General features: G+C 36.5%; 1 protein-coding gene across 5 annotated transcripts in view; it reads left to right on the top strand.

Moving 5' to 3' along the window:
- ASH1L (ASH1 like histone lysine methyltransferase) overlaps positions 1-25,457 on the top strand; it is a 203,286-nt gene that overhangs the window by 93,880 nt on the left and 83,949 nt on the right. For 4 of the 5 annotated variants that reach the window (XM_069543842.1, XM_069543833.1, XM_069543851.1 and 1 more), the window contains 2 exons: positions 6,502-7,246; positions 14,575-14,754. In XM_069543842.1, coding sequence (XP_069399943.1) covers positions 6,502-7,246; positions 14,575-14,754 — 925 coding nt within the window. The remainder of the gene's footprint in view (positions 1-6,501; positions 7,247-14,574; positions 14,755-25,457) is intronic. The other variant, XM_069543868.1, reaches the window with a different exon arrangement.

Raw genomic sequence — 25,457 nt, 5'->3', positions numbered from 1 at the left:
GACATGGAAGCAACCTAGATGCCCATCAAGAGATGAATGGATAAGAAAGATGTGGTACATATATACAGTGGATATCACTCAGACAAAAAGCAGTGAATTTGAGTCAGTTCTAGTGAGGGGGATAAACCGAGAGCCTCTTAGACACAGTGAATTCAGAGGGAAATAAATATCGTTTATTAATGCAGATATATGGAATCTAGAAAAATGGTACTGATGAGCCTATTTACAGGACGGGAATAGAGACTTAGACATAAAGAACATACTTATGGACACAGAGGGGGAAGGAGAGTGGGACAAATTGAAAAAGAGTATCACTGAAATATATAGAATACCATATATAAAATAGATAGCTAATGGGAGGTTGCAGTATAGCGTAGGGAGATCATCCTGGTGCTCTGTGACAATCTAGTAAGGTGGGATGTGGCGGAAGGTAGGAGGGAGTTTTAAGAGGGAAGGGACATGTGTATACCTATGGCTGATTCATGTTGAAGTATGGCAGAAACCAGCACAACATTGTATAGCAATTATTCTCCAATTAAAAATAAATTTTTAAAAAATGCCCCCCAAAAAACCCCAATTCTTAGAAATAAAAGGCATACAGGTAAGACAGGAAGAAGAAAAAAATTCTATTTACAGATGATTTGATCCATAGGAAAATTTCTAAGAAGTCTATCAGAAAAAAGCTACTGCACCTAGAAAATGAGTTTAAGAAAGCTATATAAGCTGAACATAAAATGTGTTTCTATATACCAGCAATGACTAATTAGTAATTGAAATGTAAGCAAAATACCATTTACAATTGTATTAAAAGTTATAAATATACAAGATCTATGTGATAAAAAGTATGATGCATTATTGACAATGGCTAAAAGATTAAACAGATATTCTAGATTAATCATTTGTTTGAAGGAATCAGTATTGTTAAAATGTCACTTCTGTCAAAATTAATTGATAGATTTAATGGGATCTCAATCAGAATTCCAGCTGGCTTTTTAAAATATAAAGTTCCAAACTCTATAATTTATATAGATACATAAAATATCTTAAAAAGTAAAACATGTATGTTCTTTTTGAGAACAAAATTAGAAGACTTCTACTAACTGTTATAAAGATGTACTATAAATTATGCAAGACTGTTTTTGGTGAAAGGATATATAGATCTTTCAATGCAACAGAATAGACACTAGAAAAATAGACACTCCCATAGATTTTTTTAAGTTGATTTTCTGCACATATACTATATTTTTGTGGAGCATGGATAATCTTTTGTACCAAATGGTGTTGGAACTGCTGGATATACTTACGGAAAAAAAAGATCATTGACCTTATACCATATGTAGAATTTAACTTGAAATAGAATATATACCTGTATGTAGTTTCCCCAACTATAGAACTTTCAGAAGTACACTTAGTAGGAAATCTTTATGACCTTGGGATATTCAAAGATTTCTTAAGTAGGATAAAAAGCACGAACTGTTAAAGCAAAAAAAAAAAAAAAAATGAGCTTCATCAACTTTTTAAACTTTTGCTCTTCTAAAGACATTAAGAAAATGAAAAAACACACAGAATTTGTGTAACTATGCATGGTAATGGTGATCATTTTGCAGTATATACAAATACCAAATCATTATTATTGTTGTACATGTGGAACTAATATATGTCCTATGTCAATTATATCTCAGTAAAATTTTTTAATAAATAAATAAGAACAAACCAGTGAAGGTACCCTATAAAAATAATGGGGAAATTTTTTGAATAGCATCATTTCAAAAGACTGCTTATGAGTTGCAGTGAAGTACATGAAAATACTTCATGAGCCAGAAGGCTCTGCTTGTGACTCAGATGGTAAAGAATCCACCTGCAATGTGGGAGATCTGAGTTTGATCCCTGGGTTGGGAAGATCACCTGGAGCAGGGCATGGCAACCCATTCATAATAGATTGACTAAAGTTAAAAGGAGCTTCCCTGGTACCTCAGTTGGTAATGAATCTGCCTGCAGTACAGGAGACCCAGGTTCGATCCCAAGGTTGGCAAGACCCCTGGAGAAGGGAATGGCAACCCACTCCAGTATTCTTGCCTGGAGAATTCCATGGACAGAGGCGCCTAGTGGGCTACAGTCCATGGGATCAGAAAGATAAAGATCCTTATGACCCAGTTAACCATGATGGTCTACAACCACCCTTGTTGTAGAACTATGATTCTGCATGTCATACAGTGTGGCCAGAAGTAAAATGTAGCATGCCCAGCATAATGTCCTAGATGGAGCAGACTGCAAAAACGAAGAAACAAACAAAAAGGATTTCCCTGAATCCATCTGCAAATGCAGGAATTAAAGGTTCAATTCCTGATCTAGGAAGATTCCACATTTCACAAGGTATTTAAACCCATGTACCACTACTACTGGACTCATGCTCTGGAACCCACAAGTCACAAGTACTGAGTTCACATGCTGCAACTTCTGAAGCCCAGCTTCTAAAGGTTGTGTCTTGCAATAAGAGAAACATGGCAATGAGAAGGCTGAGCACTGTAACGAAGAGTAGCTCCCCCTCGCCACAACTAGAGAAAGCCCTTGAAAAGTAACTAAGACTCAGCACAACCAAAAATAAATTAAGAAAAATTAAGGGAAAAAAACAACAACAACAGAGATTTGGCAGACTAGAATTTGGTAAGATAGAATCAGTTTAGAAAGTAAGGTGTGAGGTAGCACTAGGTGAGTGGCTGAGGAATGAAATTCCAAACAGTATACCCATTTTAAGATTCTGTTTTAAATTTATTCTTAAGAATTAAAAACCTTTGGTATTTCTGGGCAGTTGATGATAGGAAAGAGGAGACAAAAATAATTTTCAGGATTTTAAACCTAGGATTTATTCTTACACTTTCTTGCAGTATGGAAGCTGGGTTCCAAAGCCGTGTGTCCTGAGAGAAACCCAGGTGAAAGCTGTGTTTCCTTTTCTAGCATAACCTTAGAAATCACCACATTCATATTTCCATCAGATTCTTTTTGCTAGAAGCAACTCACTAAGGGTAGCTCATATTCATGGGAGGGAAATTAGATACTCTCACTTGGAATGAGAAGCATCAGAGGAGTTGTATACATGTTTTAATTAGCCCTGCAAGCAGTTTAGGGCAGGGAGATAAGATTAGCTTGGTCTTGAGTTGTAGTAGTATTAAGAAAAGTAGATAGGGCCAAGAAATCAAACTAACATAAGACAAAAGTTTATGGCTTGTGGGGAGAATAAATTAGATGATTTTGTGTGAGCGTAGATCAAATGATTCCAGCCACATGATTGGTTCTCAGTATATATAATCTTGAATAGTTGGCTTTATGGTATCATTTACTGAGAAAAGTAATCAGGAGGATTACTTTGAAGCTATAAGAATAAGCATTTTCCAGGAAAATATGTCTAAAAGGTAAATGACAAGTATTAGGGATTGAGGGTCTCTAAAGTTAATTCAGTCACAAGTAATTGGAAGGTAATCAAAGTATATTATCATAAAAACAGTGGAGGCAAGATTTTAAAGAGTGGTGGTATAAAATATAGCTGAAAGTAGGAAGCTTCCCCAAAGCTCTTAGATTGTCTCATCACCAGATAGAGTGCAGTCAGACGAAGCAAGGAGAACTGAATCCAGCAACCTCCAAAACAAAAACCACAGTTACAGAAAGTTAAAATGAAAAGGCAGAGAATTTTGTCCCAGACAAAGGACCAAGATAAAACCCTAGAAAAACAGCTAAATGAAGTGAAGATAGGCAACCCTTCCAGAAAAGGAGTCAGAATAATGATAATGGAGATGATCCAGGACCTTGGAGGGAAAAAAGGAGAAGAAATGTTTAACAAAGACCTGGAAGAACGATAGAACAAACAAACAGAGATGAATAATACACAGGAAGGAATCAATAACAGAATAATTGAAGCAGAAGAACAAATAAGTGACCTGGAAGACAGAATGGTAGAAATCAGTGCTACAAGAATATAAGAAAAGGAATAAAGAGAAATGAAGATAGCCTAAGAGACCTCTGTGACAAAATTAAGTTCACCAACATTTGCATTATAGGGGTCCTTGAAGGAGAAGAGAGAAAGGACCCAAGAAAATATTTAAAGAGACATAAATAGGCACTTTTTAAAGAAGACATACACATGGCCAAGAGGCACATGGAAAGGTGCTCAATATCCCTAAGTATTAGAGAAATACAAATCAAAACTACAGAAGTCAGAATGACCATCATCAAAAAAATTTATAAACAACAAATGCTGGAGACAGTCTGGAGAGAAGGGAACCCACCTGTAATGTTGCTAGAAATGAAAATTGGTACAGCCACTGTGGAGAATGGTATGGAGGTTCCTTAAGAAACTAAAAATAAAACTACTACACTATGACCCTGGAATCCCTCTTCTGGTCATATACCCAGAGAAAAACATTGTCCAGAAGGATACACACACTCCAGTGTTCATTGCAGCACTGTTTACAGTAACCAAGACATCGAAGCAATCTAAATGTCCACCAACAGAGAAATGGATGAAGAAGATGTACTTACATACAATGGAATATCACTCAACCATTACAGAGAATGAAATAATGTCGTTTGCAGCAACATGGATGAACCTAGAGGTTGTCATACAGAGAGAAGTTAGGTCAGAAGGAGAATTATCATATGACATTCTTTATATATGAAATCTTAAATGATTGTAAGAAATTAACAGAACTCACAGACATAGAGAAGGAACTTATGGTTGGGGGGCTTACAACTGGGGAAAGAGATAGTTTGGGAGTTTAGAATGGACACACACGGCTATATTTTAACTGGATGACCAATCATCTGAGCCACGAGGGAGGCCCGTATAGCACATGGAACTAACTCTGCTTAAAGTTTTGTGGGTGTGTGGATGGGTGGGGAGTTTGGGGGAGAATGGATACGCATATGTGTATGACTGTGTCCCTTTACCGTTTAGCTAAAACTAATGTTAATCGGCTGTAACCCAATAGAAAATAAAAAGTTTTCTAAGAAAGAAAAAATACAGCTAAAAGTTTGAAATTTTAAAAATACTGAATTTAAACTAGACAGTTGGACATATCTGAAGGAAGATGTTGGTAATTTGAGAAAAAATTCCTTGTAGTCTGATGAGATTGTAATCTAGAATGGCTAGAATTTGTAAAGGAATAACAAATGGTATCACATTTTAAAGTCATATAGATTAGAAATCCATTGATTAACTTTGAAGAAGTATAACCAGTGATCATTTATAGTAAACAAGGCATCTTGGGAAGTGACCTGTTATTTTTATAACATTATAAAACTAATATAGCTTGCCAGAGGAAGTTGAAAATGTCCCACATTATTTATAGTCTTAAAAAGTTACTATAGGCACCAAACAAATACCACCAAATCATTGGGGTCATTAAGGTAAGTTTTATCTAACACCGTTTGTTTTTTGTTTTTGCTTTTTATTGAAGTATATTTGATTTACCATGTTCCATTAGTTTCAGACGTACAACAAAGTGATTTAGTTAATCTAGTAATCCCAAACTCCTAATTTATTCCTCCTCCCTACTTTGGTAACCATAAGCTTATTTTATAGGTAAGACAACTTATTTTCAAATTTTACCATGAACATGGATTCTTTCTGAAATAGTTTATAAAGGTGTTTTCTATCATAATTTTAAAACTTTTCCCAAGAAGATAATTTTTTTTATTCCTTTGCACTTTTAAAACATTGTCAGAAAAAGCACTGAACTACCTAGGTGGCGCTAATGGTAAAGAATCCACCTGCCAATGCAAGAGGCACAAGAGTCTCATGTTCAATCCCTGGGTCAAGAAGATCCATCCTGTCGATGAGTGATTGGCAACCCACTCCAGTATTCTTGCCTGGAAAATCCCATGGACAGAGGAGCCTGACGGGCTATAGTCCATGGGGTCGCAAAAGAGTTTGGACACAATTGAGCACACACTGTTATATTACAGAAACATCATGTGTATTTAAAGTTTAGTTCTTTATTTAATATTTAGCTGTCAAATCTCTTAACTGAACTCTTATTTTTAAAGAAATAAATTCTAGGGACTTCCCTGGTGGTCCAGAGGTTAGGAATCCACCTTCCAATGCAGGGGACCTGGGTTCAATCCTTGGTTGGGGAACTAAGATCCCACATGCCATGGAGATCTAACTAAACCTGTGTACCACAACTAGTGAAATGCCTGAGTACCACAGCAAAGACTCAGTGCAGCCAAAATAGTAGTAATAAAGAAAGAATCTCTGCTCCTCATCTCAGAGTAAGAATTGTTTTTTTACCCATGTATTATTAGGGAACCATGGGCCAACTTTGAATTTACTGTGGTTATTGTAATGTTCCTTATTCAGGAAACAACTTGCCCGTGAAAGACAAATGCATATGATATTATGATTCTTAATCTTGCTGTGAATAATACGGTGGTATTCCTTACCTTTTATCTTTTTGAGTAACTAGTTGTGTTCAGTTTTTATCACATGTGATTTGTTGTCTTATTTAGTGAATGGAGTTCCCTCTCGAAGTCCAAGATTGGTTTCTTCTGGGGATGACTCTGTGGATAGTCTGCTGCAGCGAATGGTACAACATGAGGACCAAGAGCCCCTGGAGAAAAATATTGATGCTGTGATTGCATCTGCTTCTGTGCCACCTTCCTCCAGTCCAGTTCACAGCCTCAGCAAGGAGCGAACCCTAGGAAAACCAGACAGCCTCCTAGTGCCTGCAGTCCCCAGTGACTCTTGCAGTAGTAGCATCTCACTTCTTTCTGAAAAGTTGCCAAGCAGCCATTCCCCCCATCATATTAAGAGAAGTGTAGTAGAAGCTATGCAGCGCCAAGCTCGGAAAATGTGCAATTATGACAAAATCTTGGCCACCAAGAAAAACCTGGACCATGTTAATAAAATTTTAAAAGCCAAAAAACTTCAAAGACAGGCCAGGACAGGGAATAACTTTGTTAAACGCAGACCAGGTCGACCTCGGAAATGTCCTCTCCAGGCTGTGGTATCAATGCAAGCATTCCAAGCTGCCCAATTTGTTGGTTCAGAATTAAATGAAGGCGAAGAAGGAACAGCACTGCACCTTGGTCCTGATACAGTTACGGATGTTATTGAAGCTGTTGTTCAGAGTGTAAACCTGAATCCAGACCATAAAAAGGGATTGAAGAGGAAAAGTTGGCTATTGGAAGAACAGACCAAGAAAAAGCAGAAGCCATTCCCAGAGGAAGAAGAAGAGGAGGAGAATGCTAAAAGGTAATTCCTCATTTAACGTTTTGTGTCGAGGAAACTAGTTTATGTGCAAATGTAACATATCTTAGCAGCTGAATTGTTCAGTTGATCTAGTGACCTTTCACTACATAAGACCTGTTCTGTTCTAAGTGTTCATTCTTCTGGTTGTCAAAATTATGAATAATTAATAAGAAAGGGGAAATGTAACAATCTAGCCAAGGCCCTCACTATACAGATGAGGAAATCAAGACCCAGAAACATTATGTTGTATAACTATGTGAGCGGAATTATTTTTACTGTCAAACTATCTTATCTCCTCTGTGCTCTAAACTTGTCGTCCCTGTCATCAAATACATTTTTTAAGTCTTCGTGCATGTTAGATTGTTTTTTAATGGTTTCTTTTTTATATTTTATTTTTTCCCAAAAGGTATAGGGCAGAAAGTCAGAAGCACCCCCTGGAAAGATCATTTAATCCTTTTGTTATATATCCAATCAGATTCTTTCCCTAAAGATTATTTGTTTTGTTTTTTGGTCTTGCCATGTAGTGTATCGGAGAAGGCAGTGGCACCCAACTCCAGCACTCTTGCCTGGAAAATCCCATAGACGGAGGAGCCTGCTGCGCCACAGTCCATGGGGTCGCTAAGAGTCGGACACGACTGAGCGACTTCACTTTCACTTTTCGCTTTCATGCATTGGAGAAGGAAATGGCAACCCACTCCAGTGTTCTTGCCTGGAGAATCCCAGGGACGGGGGAGCCTCATGGGCTGCCGTCTGTGGGGTCGCACAGAGTCGGACATGACTGAAGCAACTTGGCAGCAGCAGCAGCATGTAGCGTATGTTATCAAACCTGTGCCCCCTGCAGTGAAAGTCCAGAGTTTTAACCAGGGGACCACTGTTTACAGAGGTTTTTTTTGTAGCTCTCTATGCATATATCTATAAAAAATACTTTCTTATAGAGATTTGAATTTTTTTCCTGAGAGAATATGTAGTTATAAATAAATCTGTGAAACTAGAAGTATACTGATTCAAGAGTTTAAATTATCTTTTCACATAATCTCATTTCTTCTCAAATCCTGTTCTTTTCATCGATAGACTATTAACAGTATATTGTGTATTTTTTTACTCTTCTTGATGCATTTACAAATATGTACATATACAAGGCTGTTCTGTGTAAATGATAACTATTTATATATCTTGAAGATCTTGTAATTTAGTATATATAGTATGTTACTGCATGCTAAGAATATATAATAATTATTCTCCTTCAAAGGATTATATATTACTTTTTTACATACAAGTCTTAAATCAGTTGAAATTTACTCTTGTATAAGGTATGAGTTAGTGCTGTGTTTATTACCAGTTATTTATCAAGATTGCATATAATATGTAGTTTCTATAAGTTATATTCCCAGTGGATTTTTGTAGTTTTTTTAATTAAAATATTAAAAATATTTAGAAATGAATAAATACTGTGCTACATATTGAAACTTTGAAATGTAGCAAAAGAGGTACCTAGGGGGATATTTATAGGCAGTAATGCTTAGTTATTTTCAAGAATACTAAAGATTTATGAATGAAGATATTACTGAACAAAACTGGTATCTGATTGCCTTTACACAGTAAAGCCAAACTACTGACAGTGGGTTGTGGTGAAGGAAAGTGTAGTATTTATTATAGGGTGCCAAGCAAGAAGTTAGGACAACTAGTGCTTAAAAAGCCTGAACTCCCTGATGGGTTTTAGGAGAACATTTTTAAAGACAAGGTGAGGGAAGAGCATCCCAGATATATGATTAGCTCATGCACAGATCTCTGAATGGTTGATGATGAGGTAACAGGGTGATGTCACAGAGGTTACATTATCAGTCCTTAGGTCTGTGGTGTTCAGGATCATCAAGTAGTTAATTTTCATTTGCTGGTCGTTTTACCATCTGTAAAACAACTTTAGGAAATGTGCATCAGATGTTATTTTTGATGTTAAGTTTAGAGAAAACTAAAGCAGAGGATATAAGGGAGCGGTCTGTCCTGGGAAAGCCCCACAAGCTCCTGCTTGATTACATAGAGTCCAGTTAAGAAATCAGGAAAATGAGAATAATTCCCAAAATGTGATGGACAGAGATAAAACATATACATTAAATTAACAAAATAAAACTAAGTTACAGTAGAGTGAATCACTGAAGAGCAACATTAGTAATACTAATGATAATAAAATATATAAACTTCTGGTAAGGTTGATCACTAAGGAAAGAAAAAGGGAATAATAAAATTAGGAAGTAAAAAGGAGTTAAACTATATATGAGAGATTAAAATATGACTACTGTAAGAACTTTATACCTAGAAAATTATAAAACTCAGTTTTAGATATAGAATGGGTGAATATATAGGAAGAACATTGGTAATATTTCATGTTCTTTCCCAGTCATACACCACTTCCTTGCTATAATCAGTCTCCTGATTTATACCTTTTTTTAATACCATTTAAGTATTCAATGCTAGATAATACATTGATAGTTTAGTTTATCCTCCCTGAACTTCACTGAAATGGAATTGCATAGAATATATGCTTTTGTGCCACACCTTTTTTGCTCAACATATAAATGTAAAAACATCTCTGTATTTGCATGTAGTTGTAGTTACCTCTTTTTTGTTGTTATGTGTTATCCATTGTTTGTGTGTAATACGTGTTTTCTTTAAATTATTAAAATATAGATCCATCAATTTTTGCTGTACAGCAAAGTGCTCAGTTATACATATATATATGTGTGTGTGGGTATATATATATATATGTGTATATATATGTATTCTTTCTCATCTTCTTTTCCATATTGTTTTGTCACAGGATATTGAATATAGTTCCCTGTGGTATACAGTAGGACCTTGTTATTTATCCATGCTATATATACTAGTTTGTATTTGCTAATCCCAGACTCCCAGTCCTTCCCTTCTCCACCCCTCCTCCCTCTTGGCAACTGCAAATGTGTTCTCTATGTCTGTGGATCTTTCTATTTTGTAGATAGGTTCATTTGTGTCATATTTTAGACTCCATGTATAAGTGATATCATGGTATTTGTCTTTCTCTTTATGACTTACTTCATTGAGCATGCTAATCTCTAGATCTATCCATGTTGATGCAAAACAAAAGGTAGAGTTTTCTGTTTTACTGTTGAGTTATTTTCAGCTTGACACTATTATCCAAAAATACTGCTCTTAACATTCCTCTAATGTTCACTGCTGGATAGGATACTAATTTCTCTAGGGTATATACCTAGGAGTGAAATGAAACACCTGATTTTCCCTAAGTCTTAATTTTAAGCTATGGTTTATTGAGCCAGGGGCGTCCATGGTTGCTCAGTGGTAAAGAATCTGCCTGCAAAGCAGGAGATGCAGGTAACTCTGGTTCAGTCTTTGAGTTGAGAAGATCCACTGGAGAAGGAAATGCCAACCCACTCCAATATTCTTGACTGGGAAATCCCAAGGACAGAGGAGCCTGGTGGGCTACATCCGTGGGGTCACAAAGAGTCGGACACAGCTTAGCAACTAAACAATAGTGTTGAGCTAGCATGGAACTGAGTATAGAACTAGGTAAGAGAAACAAGATCCATGCATGCAAGCTTGCTCATATGACAGAGGTAACCCTACATATCAATAAATAAAGAAAACAATATTCAATAAATGGTGCCCCAAAAGTTTTTATTTTTATTATTTATACTTTTTTTATTGAAGTATAGTTGCTTGACAATGTTGTGTGCCCCCAGATTTTGTATTGCATAAGAATGGGAATGAAATTGGATTCTGCCCTTTTTTTTTAGGTAATTGTTTAATTTTGGATGTTGCTGCACGTGGGTTTTCTGTCGTCATGATGAGCGGCAGCTACTCTCCAGTGCAGTGTGCAGGCTTCTCACTCCATTGGCTTCTCTGGTTACAGAGCACAGGCTCGCGGGCGTGCAGGCTTCGGTAGTTGAAGCGTGTGGGCTCTAGACCGCGTGCTCAGTAGTTGTGTTGCATGGACTTAAGTTGTCCTGGGACGTGTGAAATCTTCCTGGATCAGGAATTGAACCCATGTCCCCTGCATTGGCAGGCGGATTCTCAACAACTGGACCACCAGGAAATCCTGGATTCTGTCTTAATCCATGTGTAAAAATCAGTTCCCAGTTGGTTAAATAAATACATAGCATAAAAGATAAACCTTCTAATACAGAATGAAGAAAACTTAATGACCTTTGTTTGAAAGGATTTCATAAACAAGATATCAAAAGCAGTAAGCATACAGGTAAACACTTATAATACTGTATTATATTAAAATTAAGAATTTGTTTATCGGACATCATGCACATTAATGTATGAATACTTTCTACAGACTTGGAGAGGAAATTTATAACATAATTTAAAAGTTTTGGAATCCAGAATATGTAACGAAAAGAGTGTTTCAAATCAACCCAGTATAATCTAGCAATTACCTTTTATATAACTTAGAAAAACTCTTGCCCAGCTATCACCAGAATGCATTTTTTGTAAAGGTGTAGCAAGATTTATTATAATATATAGAAACTGGAAATATCCCTGGTTGACAGGAAAAGGAATAAGTATATAGTAGTTTTTTATGCAATGGACTATGATGTGGTAATAAAAATTAATGAATTATAACTGAAGTGTAATGATGATAAATGAGTCTTAGAAACAAGATTTTAAGTGAAACAAGACCCTGAAAATTATATACTAACTGATACTGTTTTTATAAAACAAAAAACCCCATGAAAAATAAATAACATATTGTGTTACTGTAGATAAATATATCATAAAACCATATTTTATTTTATTTTAATTTTTTGGCCATGCTATGCTGCTTGTGTGATCTTAGTTTCCCCATCAAGGATTAAACCTTAACCAGATCAAGGGAGCCTCAGTGCCAAGTCCAGAGCCTCACTGGACTGCCAAGGAATTCCCATAAAGCCATATTTTCAAATACCTTACCTATCTTCTTTCTCTTTTCTTTCCTGAAGAATTCAATCTTAAAGCCATTAAGTAAGTATCCATCTGGGATGTGGAAACCATGATGATCCTGAGCTGGATGTTGGAGCCTTAATGATGTGAAGACTTGGGTTATAGGATGAGGGAAAGAGAATATCAACCCAACCTAAGTTGTCAAAGCCCTCATGGAATGAGAAGGGCACTAATGAGAGTGCCCAGTATGGGGTACTAGGGACCAGTAAGGTTAGGAGGTGTTCATCCTAGAACTCCTTACTAAGAATTTTTAAAAGTCTATTAGTATGTATTTTCATTTGCATCATAAGCCCCCCAAAGTGATTCTGGTATAGAATTCTCCAGGCCAGAATAGTGGAATGGATAGCCTTTCCCTTCTCCAGGGGATCTTTGCAACCCAGGGATCAAACCCAGGTCTCCTCCATTGCAGGCAGCCTCTTTACCAGCTGAGCCACAAGGGAAACCCAAGAATACTGGAGTGGGTAGCCTATTCCTTCTCCAGCAGATCTTCTCAACCCAGGAATGGAACTGGGGTCTCCTGCATTGCAGGTGGATTCTTTACCAACTGAACTATGTGGGAAGCCCCCAAAGAAAGGAAGCCCACTTCAACATTGTGTTGAAATTCCTAACCAGAGCAGTTAGGCAAGAAAAAGAAGAGTCAGCCTGTGTTTGGGGGTTGAAAGACAAGATATCAGTGCTATCCAAAGCGATCTACAGATTCATTGCAGTCTCTGTCAAAATCCCAATAATGTTTTGTGTGAAATAGAAAAATCCATCCTAAAATTCATGAGGAATCTCAAGGGAGTCCAAATAGCCAAAACAATCTTAAAGAAAAGAACAATGTTGGAGGACTCATACTTCTAGATGTTTTTCTTTTTATTGTCCATTTTCATCATCTAGGACCTTTAACTCTGATGTTATTTTTAAGTGATGAGAGCAGACATTTGTCTTACCCTTTATATTATGGAAACTATTCAGCCTTGCATTAAGTGAGAGGCAAAAAGAAAATCTAGAAAATTCCCTGATGTGTCATTGCTTTGGTCCCAAGAGGCCCAGCCAGTCTGTATGCTTATGTTTATTTTTTAATTTCCAAGGATTTTTGTTTTGCTTAATGGGAGGATAGGTAGAAATGTCTAATCATCCTTGCCTCGAACTGTATTCACCTTAATTTTTAGAGGTGTTTTTGATTGATTTAAAATTCTCTTTTGACAGGCTCCCCCCTTCCCCTCCTTTCAGCAATTAAAGATGTTTTTTCATTGCCTTCTAGCTTGCATTATTTGAGACATGAAATCTGCATTCATTCTTATTTTTGTACTCCTGTATATAGACTGTGTATTTTTTCTCTTACTCCTTTTATTTTCTTCGTCAATACTTTCCGACAAGTTTATTATGATACACCATACTTGTTTTAGCTTATATTGCTTATGGTTTGTTTAACTTCTTGGAACTTTGGGCTCTTTTTATCAAATTTAGAAAATTTTGGTCATCGCTTTTTTTTTTTTTGAATTTTTGAATATTATAAATATCACATTATTGTGTGTCTGTTTTTGTTCTTTTTTATAGGTTTGATTTTATTTTGGTCGTCAGTTAAATTACTCGTGGATAGCTTTGGATTCTTTTGAAGATAATTTTTAAGCTTTATTAGGACAGGCTTTTACTCCAGAGATAGTTGTCATACAAAGATGGAGAAGGTTACCTTCTGGGATCTCTATTGAATGCCCACAGTGTTGGGCAGTGTCTTTCACTCTCCCTAGTGGATTCTGAGTATCTGTCATCATGTGTGAGCTCTGGAAATTGTTTGGGTTGTAATATTCTGGTGGTTCTTTGTCCAGCCTTATGGAATTTCACCTTGCACATATACAAACTTAGTACTGATAGATAGTGTACTAAAGAAGACCCTTACACAGATTTCTGAAGTTGTTTTTCTCCTTTACTCTCTCCACTCCAGTACTCTGCCTCATGAATTCTAACTATCTCAGTCCCTCCACAGTCTGATCTCTCTTACCTCATTCGGTTGGCCATTCTCTGCTTTGGGTCTACTCCCTCTACCTCAGTTGTTCTTATAAAAGCAGGTTATCTCTTTCTTTCTTTCTTTCTTTTTTTTTCCCCCAATTTTCTCAGGAAAATTTTCTCACAGTGCTGCAGTACAAAATGTCTGATAAATGTTTCACTTTCTCCAGGTTTATAGTAGTTTGCTGTGTTTCTGTTAGTTTCTATCAGGAGGACAAATCTGGTATCTGTTACTCCTCCATGACCAGATAAGGAAGTCCCCATATCTCTCTTTTTTTTTTAATTGCTGTGATTTTTTTTAATAGGTAATCATTTGTAGGGAAAAAAAATTCACCATAAAATTATCTTTAAACTTCTCTTTCTAGCTTTACTGAAGCAGCAGTTGAGATTCCCAGTCCTCCTGAAACCCCAGCCAAACCTCCCGAACCTGAAAGTACCTTGCAGCCTGTGCTTTCTCTCATCCCAAGAGAAAAGAAGGCCCCACGTCCCCCAAAGAAGAAGTATCAGAAAGCAGGGCTGTATTCTGATGTATACAAAACTACAGAGTAAGTAGTGGTACCTGTCAGCTGACATCCTTTAAAGACCTGTTATTCTTCTATGTTTTAAATAATGCTTTGAATATCAAGGAAAAAAACCCAATACAAATGTAATATACACAAATACAAATCTCATCACAAGTACCTCAGTGTTCACTGTACTCATGATATGTTTTGGGGGGCTAATTATTTTCCCTGATCTTTTATCCTTTCTGCCTTTCTAGATTATATTTCTATAGTTTGGATTCTAATGGTGCCTTTTTTGTTAATTGAAAATAAGAAAGGGAGCACTGTGCATGTATCTAAAAATAATCTTGATGATTTTCTACACTCACTCCTCATTTGATTCCTCGCTTGTTAAATGCTTTCTGTGTTCCAAACTATTTGCCAGAGGAGTAAAGTACTCCTTACTGTTAAGAATTTCATATTCTCTTGGGAAAGTACAGCTTAATAAGTCCTCTGATAGAGAATTTTTAAAAACCCAAAGAGCTATCAACTAACTATATCATTGAGTAAGAAGTGATTCGCAGAGTTTGGTTTTGGAGGTTCACAGTAGTCTGCAAGATGGAATAGGGCATTCCAGTTAGATAGAATATCATGTACCAAGGCACATACTAGGATACAGAAATTTTTCATATATTAGAACAGCTTAGAAGTTCACTTTTTCTGAAATGTAATGGTGTGGAAAGTAAGCATTGTGTGATAGGGACTACAAAAACATGGACTTTACTGACTCAAGATACTTATGCCACTAAGCTACATGAAATTTAAAATGCTATTTTTTTAAAAAAGGAAGTAAAAAGTGCAGCTTTGTGTTTTAAGATGATAACTCTGGCTACAGAGTAGAAAAATGAATGAGGGAGTTAATAATGGCAGAAATTGACAATAATCGTCAGAGGTCATGAGGTCTGAGTTTAGTCAAGAAAGGAATGAAATTGAAAGGAACAGTTATGTTTTAGAGATGCATCTGACCTGATGTGGTTAAAGTAATCAACATGAAAACCATAGCACTTTATTTTGCATTGAAATGACCTTTCATTAATTTGTCATCAAGATAGATATCACATAAACTGTTTGAGTCCATTTCTGCTGCTTATGTTGTGAAATGTTTTATTAGTTAAGCTTAGTTTCAGCAGCTAATGATTAGAAATCCTCATAAATAATCAAGATTGTTTAAAGACAAACACTTATTTTTCTTTAATTTATAAGAAGTTGTGAAGTACAGTTCAGAGTTAACATGCCATCTTCACAGTATCTTCAGGGACCTAGACTCCTTTTATTCTGTTCTTCCATTTCAGCACCAAGCTTGTGTTCCTATGGTTACATTTTGTTCCACGATAACTATCATAAAGTCTTCATTGCAGAAAGTATAAAAGAGGAAAGGGAGTAAAAAACATGTACCTTCTTTCTAAGCAAGCATTGTGAACTGAATGTGTCTGCCTCAAATTTCATATATTGAAGCCCTAATCCCTAGTGTGGGTGATATTTGGAGATGACAGCTTTGGGAAGTAATCAGATCATGTGGTGGAGCCCTCCTGAATGAGATTAACACCCTTATAAAGAGAGACACTGAGAGAGATGATTTCTTTCTCTACCATGTGAGAGTACAAGAAAGCAGTATCTGCAAGCCAGGAAGAAGGCTCTCACTTAGAACTGAACCCTGATCTTGGACTTCCCATCCTCCAGAACAGTGGAAATAACATTTTGTTATTTAGACCAGCAAGTCTATTGGTAATTCGATATAGCTGCTAATCTAAGAAAGGAAACTACAAAACCTCATAGCTACTGACCAAAATACAGACATGTAAGCACGCTTCAGCCACAGGGAAGGCTGAAAAGTAATGGTCATTGTTTCAGATGACAGTGCAGAAAAAAAATTAGCATTCTGTCATTACAAATAAGACAATGAATATATATTTTGGGAAGATCTTACATAGTAATGATTTTAAAGCAGTGTTTTTGCTGAGTAGAAAAGCAGATATGTGAAATTTTTTGCTAAAATTTAAGTCATACTTTTTTGCTAATGTGCTTTTCCTGGATTAAATTCTGAAAAATGGGAGATTAATCATAAAATCAGTCTGTGCCTCAAAAGACCAGTATCATCAACTACATCAGTGTTTTAAAATGTCTCTAGTCAGGCAAAAGTCTTTCACTCTGAGAAGCACCTCGTTTATGCTAGAACTCGTTCTTCATCTCACATAAATAAATAGTAAGAAAATGGTTTATTGGGGATTCTTCTTAAAACATTTATCAAATACATGTGTGCATTCTTAAAAGCTACAAAGCCAGAATATTTTTGTGGGCTGGCTGCTTTTTATTGATAGCAGTTAGGGTGTAGGTTGTTTGTTTTGAAAAAAATAATTATTTAGAACAGTTTTAGGTTCACAACAGAAATGTTGGAAAGTACAGAGATATTGCATATATTCCCTGTCCTTATATACCACAGTGGTACCTTTTTGACAGTCAATGAACCTGTATTGACACAGTATTACTCAAAGTTTGTAATAGACATTTGGATTTGCTTTTGGTGTTGTACATTCTATGGATTTGGGTAAATGTGTAATGACAGGTATCTACCATTGTAGTAGCACAAAATAGTTTTGCTGTCCTAAAAGTCCTCCATGCTTGAGAAATTTGGTTTTTTTGGTCACAGAATGGTACAAGACAATTCCAAGTTTATACTTTTTTGTATAAATCATTATAGGTTTTAAAAAGTTGTGAGGGGAGAGTGTGAATCAATTAAAATTGAATCAAGATAAGACCACACTATCAGTATGGAAGATGAATTAGATGAGCAAATAAATATTAGAAGTAAGAAGACTATTAGGATGTAAGAAGGCTATTAGGAAGGTTATACTCTGTGGTTTTCCAAGATAGATCTAATGTGATAGCAGTGGCTAGATATTGGAAAAGGTGGACTCTTGAAGTTTTTTGACATTAAAATTGAAATGAATTAAACACTAATTGGTTGGTAGGGAGTAAAGAACTGGGCTAGAGTCAATGATGATCCCAGTGTTTTGTTTTGTATTCCTGGGTGTGTGATGATGTCATTAACTAATACACTGGATAAAAGTGGTATGGCCAGTATTCCTTAGATTAAGTGAGCCTCTATTACCATGAATATGACTATGTACATGTACATATATAGGCACCAAAAAATGTCTTTGCCTAAAGCAAGTCAAATTTATTTTATAGTCCTTGAGGTCAGAAGTCTGAATTGAATCTCTCTAGGCTAAAGTCAAGGTGTTAGCACAACTGTGTTTCTTTTAGCGGCTCTAGGGTAGAATTCTTTCTCTTCCCTTTGCAGAATCAGGAGGCTACTCGAGTTCCTTGGCTTGGGGCCACTTCTCTGTTTAGAACCAGCAATAAAGACATTGAGATCATTGAGGCTGAGTCCTCACATTGGATCACTTCAACCTTGGTTCTGTTTTTACTTTTTTTTTTTTCCCCACTGACTCTGCCTCATTTATATTCCTCTTTGATTTATAAGGACCCTTGTGGTTAAGTTGGGCCTACCCAGATAATCCAGAATAATCTCCCTATTTTAAAGTCAACAGATGAGAAACCTTAATTACATCTGCATATTCCAGCTTCTGGGAAGTTTTATTTGAGGAGGAGGTTGTATATTTTTGTGCCTGCTATACACGTCTCTGGAGAAGGCAGTGGCACCCTACTCCAGTACTCTTGCCTGGAAAATCCCATGGACGGAGGAGCCTGGTAGGCTGCAGTCCATGGGGTCGCTAAGGGTTGGACACGACTGAGCGACTTCACTTTCACTTTGCACTTTCATGCACTGGAGAAGGAAATGGCAACCTACTCCAGTGTTCTTGCTTGGAGAATCCCAGGGACTGGGGAGCCTGGTGGGCTGCCATCTATGGGGTCGCACAGAGTCAGACACAACTGAAGTGACTTAGCAGCAACATACATGTCTAGCTTATAGGATTTGGAATGGGGTATCTTGCCTGGAGAAGCCCAGGGACGGGGGAGCCTTGGTGGGCTGCTGTCTCTGGGATCGCACAGAGTCGGACACGACTGAAGCGACTCAGCAGCAGCAGCAAGGGGTATTGACTTCTTATTTTTTATGTGTCTTTTATATATCTGGTAGTTGTAAAAAATGCTGTATTACTTTTGGAATTTAAGTTTTATCTAATAGGGATTTTAAAGAATATGAAATACCAGATACACTTCAGGTGAATTGGACAGTGAACTTTAAAGTGTACATTATGGTAAAATAGCATGATATCGAATATTAACACTACTTTGAAAGGGAGCTTTTGGTTCTTTTGTTGGGGGAGGATTCTGCTTTTAGTTCAGTCACTGTCACATAATGTTTTGGGCAGACTGCTTAGTTTCCCTGGAAATGGTAAAAATGAAACTTGATAACATAAAGTGAAGCTATTGAACTACATGCGATTCGTGGGGTCACAAAGAGTCAGACATGACTGAGCAACTGAACTGAACTGATTGAACTACATACTTCATATCTTAAGACTATCCTGACTCAAAAATTGTGACTTCTATGTTTTATAAAAATAAAACACATGCTTTCTTTGATTTATAGGCTCCTTTTGAGTACTAAATCTGTTATAGGAAATAGAATAACTATAACTTTCAGGCTTACAGAACATTGCTTGTTTGCATGGGAATTAATATATGTGTAAAATTTAGATGTATTTATTATATATTAATACTGTAATATTTATATTATGTGTATAATACATAATGTTTACACTTAGCTGTCATTTCCTCAAAATGTTTATCTTTGGAAATAAAATGAAAGCATGGTACCATTTTACATTTGATATATTATTTAAATTTTTAGAATGCTTTCATATTAAATCTGTGGGAAACAGTAAAGTAGATGGTTACTATCTACTGTTTAAGAAACTGACACAGAAAAGTTAAAGAACTTAAGTTTACAAAATTTATCATCAAAATAATTATTGGGGTTTTTAATGCCTAGAGGTTCCACCACTCTTATTTCACCAGTAAGTCCTGCTGCTTTTCAGAAACTGAGGTTCAAGGGGTACTGCCTTAGAATTTCTTTGTTATAGATAATCTCATGGTTACGGTTGGATTAAATACCAGAATATGGTTCATTTTCCCCTGAAATTCTTTAGGAACATTGTAGGTCTAAATTCAGCTTAAATAGGAATGCAGACTGGATGAATGCAAACCTCACGCCATTTCTATTTAGTATCAATAGAAAGGCGTGCCTGCGTGCTTAGTCGTGTCTGACTTTTTTGCTACCTCATGGATTGTGGCCCACCAGGCTCCTCTGTCCATGGAATTTTCCAACCAACAGTACTGGAGTGAGTTGCCATTTCCTCCTCCAGGGGATCTTCCCGACCCAGGGATCAAACCTGTGGCTCCTGCATTGGCAGGCAAATACCCACGGAGACACCTGGGAAGCCATGGAGTAGCAGTAGTTTTGAATTTTTATTGTTAATTAATAAACTTTTTTAGAGCAGTTTTAGGCAAAACAGAGCAGAGAGTACAAAGATTCCCATATATCCCTTGCCTCTATCCACACTCAACTTCCCTCATTTCAGCTAGCCCTAATCCTTCATTTGACAGATGCGAAAACCGAAGAGTCCCACAGATCATTTTAACAAAACAAGGTAAAAATTTCAGTTTATCTGATTTTATCTTAATCACTAAGAAAGCAAAAATAATGGGTGTTTATTTATTGAGGTATAATTGAACCACAAAATTATATTGGCTTCAGCTGTACAACATGTTAGGCGTTTGTGAATCTGCAAAATAATCACATAAGTGTAGTTAAACATCTGTCACCATTGTTGTGTCCAACTCTTTTTGACCCCATGGACTATAGCACACCAGGCTTCCTCGTCCATCACCAACTCCCAGAGCTTGCTCAGACTCACATCCATCAAGTTAGTGATGCCATCCAGCCTCTCATCCTCTTCATTCCCTTCTCCTCTTGCCTTCAGTCTTTCCCAGCATCAGGGTCTTCTCTAATTAGTCAGTTCTTCACGTCAGGTAGCCAGAGTATTGAATCTTCAGCTTCAGCAACTGTCCTTCCAATGAATATTCAGGACTGATTTATTTTAGGATTGACTGGTTTAATATCCTTGCAGACTGAATAATAGTCCATTATTTATTTGTGTGTGTCTATATATACATATCACATTCATCTCTCAGGAGACACTTAGGTTGTTTCCTTATCTTTGCTATTGTGAATAACACTGTTGTGAACATGAAGGTACGGTGATCTTTTTAAGATAGGTTTTTTTTTGCTTGCTTTGGATTAATACCCAGAAGTAGAATTGTTAGGTCATTGGTGGTTCTAGTCTTAATTTTTTGAAGAACATCCTTACTGCTTTCCATAGTGGCTTTGCCAGCTTACATTCTGACCAGCAGTACACAAGGATTCCCTTTTCTTCACATCCTCACTAACAATTGCTATTTCTTGTCTTTTTGATAATAACCATCCTGACAGTTTGAAGGTGATGGCTCATTGCTATTTTGATTCGCATTTCCCAGCCAATGAATATACTTTAATGTACCTGTTGGTCTTCTGTATGTCTTAGTTGGAAGAATGTCTATTCAGATCATCTGCCCATTTTTAAATAAGATTGTTTGTTTATTTGTTTTTGCTCTTGAGTTGTATGAGTTCTTTATAAAATTTGTGTATTAACCCCTTATCAGATATAATTTGCAAATATTTTCTACCATTAAATAGTTTGACTTTTAATCTTGCTTATGGTTTCCTGTGCTGTACAGAAGCTTTTCAGTTTATCTTTGCTTTTGAAGAAGCCTTTGCTTTAGGTATCAAATCCAAAAAAAAAATCATAATCAGGAAATGTTCCAAGTAGAAGTTTTTAAAACAAACGTAGCTTCATGTTTTAAAATTTTTGATTAACTATATTGTGGTTAAATATACATCATAAAATTTACTGTTTTAATCATTTTAAGTGCACCATTCACTACCATTAAGTACATTACCTTGTTATGCAAACATCACCACGGTCCACCTGCAGAACTTTTTCATCATCTCAAACTGAATTGTTTTATTTCTAAAATATGAAACTAGTATGGTTTTCCAGATGGCTCAGTGGTAAAGAATCCGCCTGCCGATGCAGGAGCCACAGGAGATGCAGGTTCAAGCACTCCGTCCAAAAGATTCTGTGGAGTACCTAAGTGTGATGATATATGCAAATGACTGGCATACAGTAGACACTCAAGAGTAAATCTTAGCTGTTGCTTCTGCATCTCACTCTTCCAAACAGTTGTTTCATATCTCCTAGAGTATGTTTTCTGTCCTCTTTTTTTTGAGTAAACAGTTTTACTGAGATGTAATTCACGTATACAGTAACCTATTTCAGTGGTACAAGTCATCAGTTTTTGGTGTATTACATTATTAATTTTTTAATTCTGAAATACTAAAAAAATTGGCATTTTAGCCCTTCTTAAGGTTATATTTCAGTGGCATTAATTCACAGTGTAATATAACATAACCACTATTTCCAGAATTTTTTCATTACCCTAAATAGAAACTCTTTAATAGTTAAGCAAAAACTTCCACTCCTACTAAAACTCTCCTCAGCCCACCATAATGTCTCATGTACTTTCAGTCTCTATAATTTCCCTCATCTGGGTGCCCCATGTTAGTGGAAACATACTCAATATTTGTGTTTTGGGGTCTGGATTATTTTATTTAACATAATGTCTCTGCTGCTGCTGCTGATAATGTCTCTATCTTTCATTTATGTCGTAGCATATATCAGAACTTAATTCCTTTTTATGGTTAATACTCCATTGTACATACATACCACATTTTGTTTACTCATCTGTTGATGAGCACTTGGGTTATTTCTGTCTTTTGGCTATCATGAACAATGCTGCAGTGAACATTGGCATACGTTTATCTGTTCAGGTTCCTGTTTTCAGTCCTTCATGTATAAACTTAGGGGTGAAATCGCTAGATCATATGGTGATTTTATATTTGGCTTTTTAAAAAACCACCAAACTTTTCCACAGTGGCTGCGTTGCACCACTGAGTGTTCATCATACAGTTAATTTACTGATTTGCAATCTTTCTACTCTGTTAATTTGTTTTCACATATAAATTTTCCTCTTTGCACTGCTTTTACTGCACCACATAAGTTTTGTTTTGTCCTATTTTTGTTTTCATTCATTTCAAAATATTTTCCAATTTCCCTTTAGATTTTTTATTTGATCCAGTTGCTTACAAGTATGTTGTTTAGTTTCTCATGTAAGTGAATTTTTCAGTTTCATTTCATATCTAGTTTCATTCCTTTGTGATCAGAAAAGATATTCCTTAAGGTTTTAATAATTTTTGATTTATTGAGTTCTTTTGTAGCCTAACATGGTCTTCCTAAAGAATCTTCAGTGTGCACTTGAGAAAACTATGTAATCTTCTGTTGTTAGGTGGAATCTTGTTTCTGTTTTCGTTAGATCCTGTTGGTTTATAATGTTCTAATATTTATTGGTCTTATATGTGGTTGTTCTAACATTTATTGAAATTGGTAAGTTGAAATTTGCCAACTGTTATTGTACAAGTGTCCATTTCTCTCAAATTCTGTCCATGTTTCCATCATATATTTTGGATCCTCCGATGTTTGGTGGATTTTTTAAATATATAATTGTTATAACTTCGTGGTGAATGGGCCCTCTTGTCAATATTTGATGTTCTTCTTTGTCCTTTGTAACTTTTTTTACTTAAAGTCTCTATTTTTTGTTCCTATCTTTGGATCTAAAGTGAATCACTTACATATAGCTTGTATGTAGTTGGATCATGCTTCCTATCCATTTTGTTCCTCTGTACCTTTGATTGGAAAGTCTCATCTATTTACATTTAAAGTAGTTATTAATAAGGAAAGTTTTATGCTTGTTATTTTGTTTTCCATATGTCTTACAGCTTTTCGTCCCTCATTTCCTCCATTTCTGCCTTCTTTTGTACTTAGCTGATCTTGTAGTTACCTGTTTGATTCCCTTCTCAATCTGTTCTATGTATATTCTGTAGCTGTTTTGGGCTTCCCTGGTGGCTCAGATGGCAAAGAAACTGCCTACAGTGCAGGTGACCCAGGTTCAGTCCCTGGGTTGAGAAGACCCCCTGGAGAAGGGAATGGCAACCCACGCCAGTATTCTTGCCTGGAGAATTCCATGGACAGAGGAACCTGGTGAGTTCATGAGGTCTCAAAGAGTCGTACACGACTGAGCGACTAACACGTCACTTATCACTATTTTGTCTTTGGTTACCATGGAGATTACATATAACTTCCTAAAGATATAAACCTGTAATTTGGATTGATACCAACTTCAGTCACATGCAAAAATACTATTCCTATAAAGCTTATGCCTCATTTTTATTATTGACATTACAGATTACATCTTTATTCATTTTGTGCCCTAAAACACATTTATAATTATTTTTTATGCATTTATCTTTTAAATCCTGTTTTCTATACTCTGTTTCTCTGCAGTCACCCATCATGATTAAACTATAAGAAGAGCCTCTAGCCTCTTTTGTCCTAGAAAAAATCTTTTTTCTTTTTTTCTGTGTGCCACAGCATGTGGTATCTTAGTTCCCCCACCAGGGATTGAACTTGTGCCCTCTGCATTGGAAGTGCAGAGTCTTAACTACTGCACCATTAGGGAAGTCCTCAGAGTCCTTTTTCCTTGGCTGCACTGGTCTCGGTTGCTGCGTGTGGACTTTCTCCAGTCAGGGGCTGCTCTTTGCTGCGGTGCTCAGGCTTGGTTGCAGAGCGTGGCTCTGGAGCACACAGGCTGTATGGTGCACACAGTAGTTGTGCACGCAGTACAGTCTAGCGCACACGGTGGCGTACAGGCTGCGTTGCTCCCTGGGATGTGGGATCCTTCTAGAGTAGGGATGGAACTCATGTCTCCTGCATTGGCAGGCAGTTTCTTAACCACTGTAGCACCAGGGAAGTCCCCCAAAAGTCATTTTATGATAATAATACTAATAATAAATACAGATTGCATTAACAGAACTGATAAAGAACTCTCCACATGTGATTGATTTAGCTCCTAATGTAGGGTAGAACATATCAGATCATCACTGTTTAGTCTCAGGAATTATGATGATTTATGAAAGTTCAGTCTGCCACGTAGAAATGGAGAAGCATTGGAAAGGAGTCCATAGCCACATTTACATTCTGTTCTGTTTTTTATAGAAGCTTGCGTGTGTTTATGTGCTCAGTCGTGTCCCAACTCTTTGTAATCCCATGAACTGAAGCCATCAGGCTCCTCTGTCCATGGAATTTCCTAGGCAAGAATACTAGAGTGGATTGCCATTTCCTGCTCTAGAGGTTCTTCCCACCCCAGGGATCGACCTCGAAATCCTGTATATCTTGCACTGGCAGATGGATTCTTTACCACTTGAGCCACCTGGTTATGTACAAATGTGTTTGTATCTGGCATTGAATAGGCAAGAGCTGTTGTTCTAGCTCCCTCTAGTGATAACATATTCCTGATGGACTTCTAATAACATGATTTACTATATTCTAATAAAAAATAAGATTTAAGATACTTCAAAAATTATATCCCGTTCATACAATGGAATATTATGTAGCCTTAAAAAGAAGGAATTTTGACACCTCCTACAATATGGATGAATTTTTAAAGTATTATTTCAAGGGAAGAGCCAGACATATTTGAGTACTCTAGGTACCTATCATTCCACTTATGATAGGTACCTAGAGTAG

This window comes from Ovis canadensis, chromosome 1 (assembly GCF_042477335.2).
Source record: "Ovis canadensis isolate MfBH-ARS-UI-01 breed Bighorn chromosome 1, ARS-UI_OviCan_v2, whole genome shotgun sequence".
Taxonomy (NCBI): domain Eukaryota; kingdom Metazoa; phylum Chordata; class Mammalia; order Artiodactyla; family Bovidae; genus Ovis; species Ovis canadensis.
Note: the sequence above shows the minus strand (reverse complement) of the source record. Positions and strands in the feature narration are given on the sequence as shown.